The sequence below is a fragment of the Aquarana catesbeiana genome, linkage group LG03, assembly GCF_042186555.1.
Source record: "Aquarana catesbeiana isolate 2022-GZ linkage group LG03, ASM4218655v1, whole genome shotgun sequence".
In the NCBI taxonomy this organism is placed as follows: domain Eukaryota; kingdom Metazoa; phylum Chordata; class Amphibia; order Anura; family Ranidae; genus Aquarana; species Aquarana catesbeiana.
In genome coordinates this window covers 539,969,141-539,984,894 of record NC_133326.1, presented here as the reverse complement: position 1 = coordinate 539,984,894, position 15,754 = coordinate 539,969,141, and the positions used below count along the sequence as shown (strand labels likewise).

At 41.3% G+C, this 15,754-nt stretch overlaps 1 protein-coding gene across 1 annotated transcript; it reads left to right on the top strand.

Moving 5' to 3' along the window:
* The first annotated feature begins 817 nt into the window (after window positions 1-817).
* LOC141132702 (E3 ubiquitin/ISG15 ligase TRIM25-like) lies at window positions 818-8,858 on the top strand. Its single transcript, XM_073621436.1, has one exon. The coding sequence runs from the start codon at window positions 855-857 to the stop codon at window positions 2,454-2,456; it is 1,602 nt and encodes a 533-aa protein (XP_073477537.1). The 5' UTR covers window positions 818-854; the 3' UTR covers window positions 2,457-8,858.
* The last annotated feature ends 6,896 nt before the right edge of the window (window positions 8,859-15,754 follow it).

Genomic DNA, 15,754 nt, shown 5'->3' with positions numbered 1-15,754 from the left:
GGACTCTGCTGGGACACCTGATGCAAGGACGGACTCTGCTGGGACATCTGACGCAAGGACGGACGGCTGGTGGCAGGTGATGTGGCTAGTGACACGCTCAGGGATCCCACTTATTCTGCATTATGGTGAGTTGAATGATTTCATTTTATATTACAATGTAATAATAGAAATAATGCACTTCAATCATCCTGACACCATAACAACCATGGTGCCGGGATGATTGAAGTGCTAACACCAGGTGCTTGGAGTATCTTTATCTGCTGATTGTTAAACTTTCTAGAATACACATATTTTTATTGTGTAGGATCTGGGGCTGCTGTCCCGTCATTTCCCTTTCCCCCTTTGCCTCTCCATCCCTCATTCATCTCAGACTCTAACCACACCCTCTTGAGCCACGCCCATTTAAGCCACGCCAACTGTCGTGTAAACCACGCCCATTTTTCGCCACACTTGTGGCGCCGCACTGCTTCGCGAGCCGCACTTGTATACTTTTCCTAAACCACGCCTACAAACGAATGCCCCGCCCCCTAATTATTGTACGGCTCCGTCTACAGCCACAAAAGTGTCCCACATTTTTTTTTTACAATGTTGGCAACTATGCCTATGTACTATGTATACTTTTTGTATTCGCTATACATCTGGTCACCCTATCCCAATGCAGCACAATAACTCTGAACATTAAACACCAATAATTGTAGTGCGTTTTTCTGTGCGATAGCCTGTATTCTGCTATCTGTGTCCCTCTGCATGAATCCTAATGCATTACGAGTCACTCTGTAAAGGAAATAGGACACACCCAGTTACATTCTTTCTACCTTGCTGGGAAGTTTCACTTTCCTTTTCTGCTGTCAGCAATGGCGTCTGCTGATCTAAGAGCAGAGCTGGAATGTTCTATTTGTCTGAACATTTATACAGACCCTGTAATGCTGAGATGTGGACATAACTTCTGCCAGGTCTGTATTGATTGTGTGCTGAACACCCAGAAGGGGACTGGAGATTATTCCTGTCCTGAATGCAGAGGGACGTTCCAGGATCGGCCTGCACTGCAGAGAAACATGAAACTGCGAAACATAGTGGAGAATTTCCTTTCTGCTCAGCCAGATGCTGGGGAGTCTGCCGAGGTCTTCTGTACTTACTGTATTCACGCTCCAGTACCTGCTGTGAAATCCTGTCTGCATTGTGAAGCTTCTCTGTGTAATAACCACCTGAGAGTCCACAGCAAGTCACCAGAACACATCTTATCTGACCCCACCACTTCCCTAGAGAACAGGAAATGCCCTATTCACAAAGAAGTTTTTAAATATTACTGCACCAAGGACTTTTCCTGTGTCTGTGTGTCCTGCTGTCTAATTGGAGAACACAAAGGACACAGTAAGGTGTCACTGGATGAGGCCTCTAACGTTGAAAAGAATAAGCTAAGAGATGCTATACCAAAGCTGCTGACAAAAAGAGGCGAGACAGAGAAAATAATTAAAAGTCTGCTGAAATGCCAGAGAGACGTAGAAAAAAAAGCAGCCGTGGACACTGAGAAGTTCACTGCCCTATTTAGAGAACTCAGGAGACAGCTGGAAGACCTGGAGAAGAGAGTCCTGACTCTGATATCTAAGAAGGCAGAGCGGGTCTCATGCTCTGTTAATGATTTGATCCAACAGCTGGAAATAACAAAGGATGAGCTGTCCAAGAAGATGTGTCACATCGAGGAGCTGTGTAACATGACAGATCCATTAACTGTCCTACAGGAATCAGACACAGGTGACTTGTGTGATACTGAGGATGGAGATTATGAGGACAGAGGGAGACATGATGAACTCCTCCATGATGGAAAGGATGAGCATGTGGCTGAGATCTCACACACATTACACACATTATCTGATATAATCACAGCGGTAAATCAAGGGACCTATGTAAAGGAACCTGCAGAAATCTTCCTGGATGCAGACACAGCTCATAACAGGCTACAAATATCAGATGACAGAAAAACTGCATCTGGGTCACCAAAGCAGAATATCCCAGAAACACCAGCAAGATTCAGGGATCATGCTCAGGTGATGAGTAGCAGGTGTTTCTCCACAGGGCGACATTACTGGGAGGTGGATGTTGGTAGATCATATGGCTGGAGAGTTGGAATGTGTTACCCCAGTATAGACAGGAGAGAACAGAAGTCAAAGATTGGATACAATAAGAAGTCTTGGGGTTTGGAGAGGGATAATGATCAATATTCAGTGATACATGACAGTATTAAAATCCGTTTACCAGACAATATCTCTAGTAAAAGAGTCCGGATATATTTGGATTATGAGGCTGGGCAGATCTCCTTTTATAGTCTGAGTCACCCGATCCTACACCTCTACACTTTCACTGCTACCTTCACTGAGCCTCTTCATGCTGTGTTAGGTATGTGGGACCGGGGTTTTTGCATTGTAAATCCACGTTCAGGGAGAATTCGAGTGATGTGATGTGACAAATACAATATCTCTCTTAAGCCCCATACACACTATTAGATTTTCTGCAGATTTTTGTCTTCAGATTTACCAAAACCATGTAGTGCAAGGGCCTGCCTGATTGCATACAAATTGAAACTCCTAAGGTTTGACCTCATATTATATGGTTTTGGTAAATCTGAAGACAAAAATCTGCAGAAAATCTAATAGTGTGTATGGGGCTTTAAGAAGAGTGGCTTTAGAAGGGAGTATTAGTAAAATACTCAACCAGGATTGCATTCAGTGTCCTGCAGAGTTTTCTATTGACCCCTTCCCACCCAGCCTATTGTAATATGACGGCCAAGCAGGAGCCTTGTTATCCTGGGAGGTCGTCATGGCATTTTCCCAGAATCGCAACTCGCATACACGCCCCACGGGCCATGCTCCAACGTGATCTGTCACCCCCTGTGTCCACCAGACACAGGCGATGACAGATCACTGTACCGGTCCGCTGCCAGTACCATGTGATCGCTGTGACCAATCACAGCAGATCACATGACAATTGTACACAATGAATGGCTTTGATTTATGCCATTCATTGTGCACTATTGTGATGAGTGCTGTGATTGGTAAGAGTTACAACATGGTACAGACAGGGCCAACCACAGCTCATCTGTACCATGTGATTAGCTGTGGCCAATAACAGCTAATCACAATAGTAAACATTAAATAGTTTTCATGCAGAAAAGAATGGTTGCTTATAACTGTAAAATTCACCGTTATAAGCAATCATAGTGTGTCACTGTATGTAAAAACAAATTGAAAAAAAATGTATAAAAAAATAAATACACACATATATATATATTTTCTTTTTTTTTTTTTAACATACTGTCACCAGTCATTGTCCCTGCCACACCAGTTATATGATCACGCTGTTCTGCACTGGTGACAGTATGTAAAGCATTTTTTTTAAATTGTGAAAAAACATTTTAAATTTCATTTTCCAAAAAATTATGAAAAAACTCGGCATGCCTCTTGCTATATAAATACCTTGGACTGTCTACTTTCCAAAAAGGGGTAACTTGGGGGGTATTTGTACTGTCCTGGCATTTTCATGCCTCAAGAAATGATAGGCCGTCGGTACGTCAGGATTGATCAATTGTCAGATATATACAGATAGGTCCATATATATTTAGACACAGGCACAATTTTCATACTTTTGGCTCTGTATGCCACCAGAATACAATTTAAATGAAACAATCCAAATGAATTTGAAGTGCAGACTTTCAGCTTTAATTTTTTGACACTTGTTGTTTACAAAGTTAAAATCAGTATTTTATGCTAGAAAATTATTTAGAACCCCCAAATGTTCTATATTTTTTTTTCTTGTAGCAGAGACCCTAGAGAATAAAATGGTGGTTGTCGCAATATTTTATGTCACACTGTATTTGCGCAGCGACCTTTCAAACGCTATTTTTTTCTCCTTATTATAAAGGGTTAAATGTGTCCCTGCTTTCTAACTGTGTGGGGGGTGCTAGTACTGTGGGAAGACAGAGATCCATGTTCCTGCTTAGCAGAAACACAGAATATCTCTCTTCCCTTGTCACAGAACAGCGATCTGCCTTGTTCACATAGGCAGACCGCTGTTCTGCCTCTGTCGGGAACAATCGGTGGGTCTCGGCAGACCTCAGGTCCGCCGGACCTGCTGATTTGCTCCTGCTGTGTCCAATCACCCGAAAACCTGGAAGTAAAATTGAACAAAAATATCAAGTACAAATTTTAGGAACTGCAACCATTTTTATACACAGTCCCCCCATTTTCAGGGGCTCAAATGTAATTGGACAAATTATTATAATCATAAATAAAATGTTAATTTTTTATATTTTGTTGAGAATCCTTTACTGACAATGACTGCCTGAAGTCTGGAACCCATGGACATTACCAAAGACTGGGTTTCCTCCTTTTTGATGCTTTGACGGGCTCTAACTGCAGCTGTCTTCAGTTGTTTTTTGTTTGTGGGTCTTTTCTGCCTTTAGTTTTGCCTTCAGCAAGTGAAATGCAAGCTCAATTGGGTTGAGATCAGGTGATTGACTCAGCCATTACAGAATAGTCCACTTCTTTTCCTTCAAAAGCTACTGGATTGCTTTTGCAGTGTGTTTTGGATCATTGTCCATCTGTACTGTGAAGTGCCGTCAAATCAACTTTGCTGCATTTGGCTGACATTATATCTCTAAACACTGCAGAATTCATCCGGCTGCTTCTGTCTTCCGTCACATCATCAATAAACACCAATGACCCAGTGCCACTGGAAGCCATGCATGCCCATGCCACCACACTGCCTCCACCATGTTTTACAGATGACGTTGTGTGCTTTGGATCATGAGCCGTTCCAAGCCTTCTCCACACTTTTGTTTCTTCCAGTCATTCTGGTACAGATAATTCTTAGTTTCATCCATCCAAAGAATGCTTTTCCAGAACTGGTCTGGCTTTTTTGGATGTTTTTTGGCAAAGTCTAATCTGGCTTTTCTATTCTACAGGCTTATGAATGGTTTGCACCTTGTGGTGAACCCTCTGTATTTGCTCTCCTGAAGTCTTCTCTTGATTGTAGACTTGACAATGATACGCCCATCTCCTGGATAGTGTCCTTCACTTGTCTGGATATTGTGAATGGGTTTTTCTTTACCATAGAGAGGATCCTGCGATCATCCACCACTGTTGTCTTCCGTGGACGTCCAGGCCTTTTTATGTTGCTGAGCTCACCAGTGCGTTCTTCTTTCTTCAGAATGTACCAAACTGTTGATTTGGCTACCCCTAATGTTGCTGCCTTCTCTCTGATGGATTTAGTTTTTCAAACCTTACATTGGCATTTTTCGCTTGCATGGACAGCTCCTTTAAACGCATTATGTAGGTTCGCAGCAATAGATTCCAAATGCAAATGCCACACTTAGTGCCGGTTCACACAGGGGCGACTTGTCAGGCGACCTAGCCGCCTGACAAGTCGCCTCCCGTTCTGTACAATGGAACCGTTCTAATAGGAGCGACTTAGAAAAAGGTTCCTGTACTACTTTGGGGGCGACTTGAGGCGACTTGCATAGACTTCTATACAGAAGTCGTTTTGCAAGTCGCCGTGGAAGTCGTGTGCAGGTCGCCTCGGTGAGGCGACCTGCAAGTCATGCCGCCTCTGTGTGAACCGGGGCTTAGAATCAACTGCAGACCTTTTACCTGCTTAATTGATGAAGAAATAACAAAGGAGTGGCCATGAAACCACTTTTGATTCAAATGTCCAATTACTTTTGGCTCCTTGAAAAAGAGGGGATGGCTATTCTTAAGAGCTGTAGTTCCTAAACGCTTCATCCGATTTGGATTTACATACCCTCAAATTAAACCTGAGAGTGTGCACTTTCAGCCCATATCCATTATATAACTATATCTTGAATATGTTTTGATAAATACCTGAAAAAAAAATCTAAAATTGTGCCTTTGTCCAAATATATATGGACCTAACTGTATACCATAGATTGTGGCATCTCTAACTTTCCTACAAGCTAAACATGCAACAGTATACATTTTGGCCTAAATTTATGAAGAAAGATTATTTATTTGCAAAATGTTATAACAGAAACCTCATACCCTTTCCTGGTGTAACTATAGACTTATAAAACTTTAACAAAAGGACTTTTTCTCTCTGTTTACACCTGGTGACCCAGGCCAGTAATGCACTTTATGTCCTAGGGTGCCTATACTCTGGATGAAGAAGCAATAGACGACAGAAGACAGCATTGTCAGTCAGGGGAGGGTGGGGGGTGTTAGTGTATTTAAATCTGCTAGTACATCTAACAAATTGAAGCTGAACTCCAGCTAACACTTTATAAGCAGTTAAAGCAACAGTTTTGCTCCCTTTGGAAAAAAGGTTTTACATAAATAAAATCTGATCATTGTAAGCAACCCCCTGTCAGTGGTAAATGGTTTTGTCTCAACCCTCCAACTGCTACAACTGCAGGGCAGCTTGATCTGTTGAAAAAAAAAAAGACCTACTGGTCAGATCACCAGGTGAAAATAAAAGAAAGAAAGCTTAAAAAAGAAAACAAATGCAGCCATTACATCTAAGACTTAAGCTAAGTAAGCTGCAGTATAAAAAATGTTTGCTTTTGGGTTTAATGCCACTTTAACCACTTGGCGACCGTCTACCAAAGATATACTGTGGCAGAGTGGCCCACCCACCGCCTAGCCTGTGCTGTCATTCACTCCAGCACATGCCGATCAGCAGGTCCCTGCCAATGATTTATAACCAGGACCCGCTGATCGGCTGAGCAAATGACAGAAGAGAGCCCTGTGTTACAGACAGCGGCAATGTGCTGTTTGTTTTCTCCCTGCAAAGCAGGGAGTAAAACTGGTACACTGCTTAGAGAAAACACTACACAGTAAACATTGTTAGGTACACAGTTAACTCTTTAATTGCCCATAAATGTTAACCCCTTCCCAGCCAGTGTCATTAGTACAGTAACAATGCTGATCACTGTATTAGTGTCACTGGAGATGTCATTGTCATTTAGTTAGTTCCCACCCAGTGTCAGTTAGTGTCAGATTTCCCACTGCACACTATATATCATTGATGGCCACCATTGCTAGTATAAAAAATTAATAATAATTCCAGTATATTGTATATACTATCGTTTGTAGATGCTATAACTTTCAGGCAAACCAATTAATAAACACTTAGTGGGATTTTTTTTTTTTTTTACCAAAGACATGTAGCAGAATACATTTTGGTCTAAATTTATGAAGAAATTAGATTTCTTTAAAAATTTTATTGGATGTGTTTTTTAGCAGAATGTAAAAAATTGTTGTTTTTTTTTTTTTCTCCAAAATTTTCAGTCTTTTTTTTTGTTTATATAATAAAAAGTAAAAAACCAATGGTAGTCAAAAACCACCAAAGGAAAGCTCTATTTCTGTGAAAAAAAAGATATAAATTTAATTTGGGTACAGCGTTGCCTGACCGCGCAATTGCCAGTTAAAGTAGCGCAGTGCGGAATAGCAAAAAATGGCCTGGCCAAAGGGGGTAAAATCTACCAGAGCTCAAGTGGTTAATTGAGCATCTTATCTGATCGGCCAGTTCAGTTAGCTGGGTACCTCTGAGGGCTGTAATGGGGACCACCTACAACCTAACATCCATGCCACCAGGAGATCTGAAGAAGGCAAGGTAGTCTCTAGTCCCTGCACTGACTAGACTTTACTGCATTATATCCATGTGAGTGATTATTATATAAAGCATTTTATTGCTCCGCCATTTAAACTGAATGTCTGTATTGTGTCACATGTGTAATAAAGTTATTTTAAGCCAGATTTTGTCAAGTCTGTGCCATTCAATTTTAAAGGCACCTTCAGGGTGTTTTGTGGTTAATGGCGAATGGTGATGTAACAGGGAGTCATACAAACCTCTCATTGTTCTCTGATGCAGCTGCTAAGGTGAGGTTACAGAGCAATAAAGTAACACTAAGAGGCTTCATCTAGGGTTACAACATGGCTGGTAAAAATTACACTTGCTGCCAAGGTTATTAATTGTGAAGAAATCATAAGGCCAGTAATTTTCCCAGAAAATATGGCAACCTATCTGAGCATTATGCTACCATAATTAGATTCCCAGGTTTGTAGCAGTAAAGGGTTACTGGGGTGCAGTCCTCTGCAGTGGTTCGATAACCCAGGTATAGGTGTTGGACTTGTCAATTACTTATCCCCATACAAGCCTTGCCAGGTCATGTCTGCAGACACTTCATAGAGATGAGATGACTTCCCCGTCCATGTTAGGTTAAAGGTCAATATATACAGTTGTGCTCATAAGTTTACATTCCCTGGCAGAATTTATGATTTCTTGGCCATTTTTCAGAGAATATGAATGATAACACAAAAACTTTTCTTTCACTCGTGGTTAGTGTTTGGCTGAAGCCATTTATTATCAGTCAACGGTGCTTACTCTTTTTAAATCATAATCACAACAGAAACTTGTTAGAGAAATTATACTTTAAATGTCAGTTATGAAAGACGCCATTTTGTTTATCATGGCCTAGAAATTAGCTATGAATCTATGATTAAGCTAAAGACTAGTAATAAAATGGAGTCAACACTATTTTAGCTTAGATGTGCAGTTTTTTGAATATATCCTGTATTTTTGTGTTGGCTTGGGGAGTTTTCAAGTCAGTATCCTGTAACCATTGTTAGATGAAGATAAAGTCTGTAACAGACACTTCCACCTTTCCTGTTGTGTCCAGAATAAAGTTGAAAATACATGAGACTGGGCATTTTTGGACAGGAAAGGGGGGTGTCCAGGGCTTATAAAAAAGACATGTACCACAGTATTCTCTTCAGAAATGACGGACAGCATGAACATGTAATGCAATTCATTTCTCTTGCATATGCAATAAATATTACCTTGATGCCTGAGGACGGTCTGAGACGGTGAATTATTTCCCTAACAATTTGGTCCTACAAAGAGCCGGAAGTCCAATTTCCCCGAGACGCACTGGCCAACTCAGTGACCGATGACCGTACGGCAAAAACTGTAAGTCCTCCGTCTTAAATTAGACGTTAAAAAAGAGGCCGGTCCGCTGAACTAGTGCCTCCCGGGCAGCGACTTACCGGATCAGCACAAGAGACCGCTCTCGGGACAAGGTAAGATTTTTATTTTTATTTTATTATTAACCTTTTGTGTTAGACTTGATTAGGAATTTGATGAATAAGGAATTTGAATACATACATACATACATACATACATACATACATACAATATAGAGATTGATCGAATGTTTATCTGTTTCTGTCCTATCTGCTTTACTCTTGTTGAGGGGAAATAAGTGGTCACGTATTCCCCGTATAGATCCGTCTGTGGCCATCCTGGATGGGCAGACCTAGTGACTAGCCCGCGTTTTGGGAGGACGCGCTCAGGGCGACCTGGCGGCAGTCGAGCACTGCGGGTGTTCTCTCTTGTGTGTTCTTGTTTGTTTCTTCTGGTTAATTGTCATTTGATATAGGGGTATGGTCCCATACTAATATCCGGGTGCAGATAAAGGAAATTTGTCGGTTTGACAGCCTTGTAAACTGCAGAAAATCCCTTGGGGACACATAAATACTCCTAGATCAAAACCTAAAGAACCCCCCGTTGATACAAGGATGTGGCCTGATAGCTTTCCTGGCATATAAATACCCTTGGATCAAAAATACTTCTAGATAAAGAACCCCCCCCCCCCTCCGCTGATACAAGGGTGTGGCCTGATAGATTTCCAGGTAACAAACAGAGGACATTTGGCGGACCGCAGTGTTCATGCCAGCCTCATATGTTGTATTAATCCTGAGCAGGCACATAAATACCCTTGGATCAAGGACTGAAATATTAAATGTTTTGATAGGATCAAAGAACAGTCGGGAGAATTCAGTCTCCTTGTAATTCTGTAAATGCTCTCTACAAGTTAGTGAAGTAACGATGAAAGAACAGTCAGGAGAACTCAGTCTCCTTGTAATTCTGTAATTCTTTAAGACACCAGTGTTTTAGCAATACACAAGATCAGTAATCTAGAAGTGATATATCATGACTAGAAAGTCTGTGAGTGATTGCAAGTGATAAGATACTGTGTGCGTGTGTTGTGTCATTGTGAGAAGACATTAACAAAAAAAGAGCTCCGTGTGCACGATAAAATAGGTATGATCCATGGAAAATCTGTTAGTATGAATGAAGATGCTAAGTATATGTGTAGTCTAGACAAAGAGAATGTGACATTTCCTAAAATGTTTGAAAACAAAGTATGATTTTGATGCATTTTTAAATAAGGATTATTGTGTAATACTGTGTAGAAAGCTTAAAAATGATGCCGGCACGAAAATAAGAAAACAGAAGAAATTAGGCCTTCCCCAGGCAAAGAAATGGCTTGAGGAGGCTAACCATAGGTTAAATTCAGAAAACCATAAAAAGTCTATGTTTTTGAACAAAGAGGAGGACAATAATATGACCGTCCTCTGAAGTTTAGTTCAGCAAGTATTGACTGAACATAATGTAACAAACCAAATGCAACCTGACTCTCCACTGTTTGTTGTTCCCCCGTGGTCACCTGGGTCACCCGCAGATGCAACCAATTCTCCTATGGCTGCAGCTAAACCCCTCTCAAGATGACTCTTGCTGTCCAGAGGAGTCCACAAGGGACCCCCTTTACAGCAACTGTTACAAAATTTTTCGGGGACCTGGTGAACCAATTGATATCTACCTCAGTTGGGGAACAAACAGAATGTGGAGAGGAAGAATTTCCACTAATTGAAGTTCCCAACCCTAGGGTACGACAAAATGTAGGAAGTATAGTAGTCCCCAACACTATGATGGTATATCGCCCCTGGACCCCTGAGGATGTTAAAAAAAACTACTGAAGGGGTACCACATCCCAAGGTCAACATAGCTCAAATCAGGGATGGTATCATGGGAATGATTGCTAACTATCATCTTAATGGGAGGGAAATAGAGCAGGTCATCAGACAGATCCTGGGTCCCGACTGGCATCATGTAGTGGGAGATTGGAGTGGATTAAACAACCAGGGAGTTGTGTTGCCTCATGATGATGCAGCACTAGAAAACAGGAGAAATGCTCCTATAGCAAGGATAGAGAATAGATGGATATGTCGAGCCGACTGGTCCATTATAAATCAGTGTGTGCAAGGAGAAGAGGAAACAGTGGACAATTTCATTGTTAGGATGAGGGAGATTTTCAATAATCACTCAGGAATAGAAGTCCCAGTAAATCAAGTAAACGATAGCCCATATGAGCAACAGCTAAAGGATGCAATCTTGAAGGGGCTGCTTGCCCCTATATCAAGTTTGTTACCAAACACATGATCAACCATAGGATCTGCAGACTTCAGGAGCTGATTGAGTATGCGAGGCATGCTGAGCGGCACTTCCAATCAAAAAAGAGATTAAAGAAAGGGAAAGTGCTTATGTAGGTGAAGGTAATGATGTGTATGTCATTGAGAAGGAGAACAGAAGGATGGGAAACACCTGAACAAGGCCCCGCATTCAGGACTATGAGGGGAAAAAGAAGAGAGAGGAGTGTTTCCTGTGAGGTAAAAGAGGTCACTTGGCAAAAGAATGTAGGTCAAACAGAGAGGAAGAAGCATGACTAGAAGATGTTGGTATGTCTGCAGAGAGAGAGATACAGAAGAAAATGATGAGAAATAATCTGAAATTTTGGATGTGTGCACTGTTGAAACTTGTTTGCATGCTAAAGTCAAGTCAGAAATAATCTTGGTTGTGAAGGGTAGATGGCTAACATTTCTCTGTGATACTGGGGCTTGTAGGACCCTAATACAGCCGCTGGATATGAAAAAGGTAAAGAAAAAGGTGTAGTATATGTAAAATCTGCAAAATGGGTTGATGCACCAGGAGGTCATGTCTGAAGGCCTTACTGTGGAAGATCCACAGACAGGTAAAAAAGATCAGTGTAAAATTGTCATTTTGACTAAATGTCCTGTTAATTTGTTGGGTAGAGACATGTTGCACGCTCTTGATATTTCTGTCGTACCAGTGGAGGGAGGTCTCAGAGCCCATCGGCTGTGTGAAAAACAAATCACACCCGTGGATAATGAGCCCTGATACTGGTACAGCCTGGAATTTGCAAACTGAGGGATTAAATATACCCAAAACCCTGACAGAAATAATTGACGAAGAGTCTGTGAGGAAAAGGTATAAGGTCCAGACAAACCTCTATTGCACCATGTATTACAGAAAGACCTCTGGGCCCGATAAGTCCTATGAGAAACAGTTAATGAGTCTCACTAACACTGAAGTTCTCTTAAAATGCCTGGACTGTGATAAGGAAGGAAATAGCGTGGCTACTTGTCTCCTACCACAGCCTATTCTGCAAATATACAGGCAGGATACTGTACCTTGTGTTTCGGTCACCCAGAATCCCAAGGTATCATGGCATGAGCTAGGAGAGTTTATCACGAACTGGGTCCAACTGACAGATGAGAAACTAAAATCCAGAGGGATTCAGAGGTATAGGAAGCATAAGGGAGAGAAAGATGGGTGGAGACTCGTGCAGGATTTTCAGGCAGTCAATAGGGCCGTATTACCGAGGGCCCCGGTGGTCCCAGACATGCATGTCCTCCGGAACGAGCTCTACCCAGAGAACAAGGTATTTTATGTTATTGATAACAGTAATCCTTCTTTTCCATTCCCTTACACAAAGACAGTCAGTTCTGGGTTGCATTTATGTACACGGGAAAAAAAAAAAAAAGTACACATACACTAGGTTATCCCAGGGATATTGTGAAAGTCCAACTACCTTCTCACAAAGAATATCCAATAATTTGTCTCGGTTTGTACCTCCCAGTGTGAGTTAAATTCTCTTGTATGTGGATGACATTCTGGTTGTAATGTATGTAAAATGACCATGGTTTTGATGCATTTCCTCGCAGACCAAAGTCAAAAGGTCAGCAAAGACAAATTACAACTGTGGAAAGAAAAGGTGAAATACCTGGGTTACATTTTATCTCAAGAAGGTAGACTTTTGCATGAGATCCGAAAAAGGCCATCCTTCAAGTCCCCAAATCACATACCAAAAAAGAAATGATGTCCTTTCTTGGCATGGCAAATGTCTGTAGAGCATGGATAGCAAATTATGCTACGGAGGTGGAGCCTCTTTCTGATCTCATCTATGGTTCACTAATGGTTGCAAAAGATTCCATTCAGTGGAATGTGCAAGCAGAGGATGCATTTACGAAGGTAAAGCACCTCATTGTGGGTTCCTATATGTTTAGCCTTCCCAATTACAGTAAAACCTTTTATCAGACTGTAGATTGTAAGGAAGGATCTCACGGATGTTCCCTTTCTAGATGCTGACATTACCTTTTGTGTTGATGGGTCTTGTAAAAAGGACGATAAAGGGGTAAATCAAACGGCATATGCTATAGTAACACATGACCAGGTCATTGAAGCCAGACCCCTTCCCAGTTCCTACTCTACACAACAAGCTGAAATTATTGCCCTATCCAGGGCCTGTAGTCTAGGGGAAGGGAAGAAAATAAATATTTATACAGACAGCCAATACGCTTTTTCTACTATACACATAATTGCCCAGCAATGGAAAAATAGGGGTATGATTACGTCCACGGGTAAACCAATCTCACATAGAGATCTTATCCTGGCCCTTCTAGAAAATGTACAAAAACCAATACAAGTGGCTATTTGTAAATGTACAGCACACAGAAAGGGAACAGATCCAATTACTCTAGGAAATGCACTAACAGACAAAGACCGCAAGGGAAGCTGCTACAGGACCGCAAAAAAACACACATATACTATACAGGTCCCCAAGAAAATGATGAGGTACGGAAAGCTATTGATAAAACATGGTTATCAGAAATGCAGAAAACATCACCGGCAGGTGAAAAACAAAAGTGGTTATCTAAAGGGACAACGCTGGTCAATGGTATATACACAAGTACAGAAGGTAAACCCATCTTACCTACATCACTGTTTAGATATGCTGCGTTATTGAGCCATGGGCAAGCCCATATCTCAAAAGGAGGGATGGTGCAGGTGATCAACAAGGTGTTCACAACATATGGGTTTACGAACAACTCTAGAAATTTTTGCCTCACATGTCCGCTTTGTACCAGATACCATGCTCAAGGTGCCCTAAGACCCTTAAGAGGTAATTTCCCACAACCCTCTTATCCCTTTCACACGATATGCATGGATTTTATGATTATTGTTGTTTATAAAGTGGGTGGAAGCTTTTCCTGACACACCCAAATGGGCAGTCAGTAGCCAAAGTACTTATTAAAGAGGTGATTCCACTTCATGGGATCCCCTCTGTGATTTACAGTGACAACGGCTCCCATTTTGTAAACCGAACAATACAACAAATTGGTAAATGGTACAATATTGACCTAAAAAAAAAAAAACACTGTGTCTACCACCCACAATCTGTGGGCACAGTGGAGAGACACAATGATACCTTAAAGAGTAAACTAAGAAAATTGTTGGAGGGAAAACAGGGAAAAATAAATGGGTTTAGTGTTTGCCAATGGCATTGTTGAGTATAAGAATTACCCCTACTGCTAAAGGACTAACACCGTATGAAATGTTGTATTGTAAACCTTATTATATTCCACAACTAGCCACCGTTCCTCTCCCTAAAGAGGAAATAGACTTGACTTGTATAATAAGAATGTTTTCATAAAATATAACTGGGTCAGAATGTGTAAATGAGAAAAAGAGCTACCCTAAGACTAAAATGCAAAGTTTACCCCCATCAGTACAAGCATTACCAGGAAATTTTACTTGTTTTTCTAACAATGACAGTAATGGTACAAATGTTGGCACCCTATCCCCTGAATACTGTGCAACTACAACCCTTGCTACAGACATTAAGTACCAACTAAAATGGTTTCAGGAACAAAAACAGCAATTGGCTGATGTTTGGTGTTTGTGTGGAGATAAGAGACTAAGGCCCAGACTACCACCTAGATGGGAGGGTAGTTGTGCCCTTACCCGATTGCTGCTTCCCTTTTATATAGTTCCTATGAGTGATAAATTAATGAAACTACCAGGTAAATACTTTTTAAACGAATTAAGCAGGAAACACCACAAGGCTCATTTGACAACCGAGTGTATATAGACGAAATAGGTGTTCCATGAGGAGTTCCAGATGAACTTAAAGCACAGATTGAAATAACAGTAGGACTCACCTCACTCTTCATATGAGTCCAGCCCAACAAGAAGGTCGACTGGATAAACTACATCTACTACAACCAGCAGAGGTTTGTGAATTACACCAGAGATGCTATCAAAGGCATAGCAGCACAATTGGAACGCCACCTCTTTGACAGCGTGGCAGAACCGTATAGCGTTGGATATGTTGCTGGCAGAAAGGGGCTGGGTATGCAAAATGTTCGGCACCTTCTGCTGCACTTTTATTCCAAACAATACGGCACCTGATGGAAGTATCACCAAGGCCTTACAAGGCCTACAAATGCTATCTGAAGAATTAGCTGAGAACTCTGGTGTAGAGAACCCCCTGATGAGACTCTTTGAAAAATGGTTTGGTAAATGGGGTGATCTTGTAAAAAGTTTGCTTATCTCTATTGTCATGGCAGCCGCAGTTCTTACATTGTGTGGATGTTGCTGCATTCCCTGTATTAGGGGGATTCTTCAAAGACTGATTGACACATCTTTAACAAAAACTATGCTCCTCCAGAGTGACACGGAACTATACTCGGAACCTGATGATGAATTTACAACTCTCGCTAAGGACTCATCTGTCTAAATGATAATACCTGGTAAAAAAATAAAA

Bases quoted from the DNA above. Each gene is read 5' to 3' on its own strand.
- LOC141132702 (XM_073621436.1), top strand. From the start codon at position 855: ATGGCGTCTGCTGATCTAAGAGCAGAGCTGGAATGTTCTATTTGTCTG.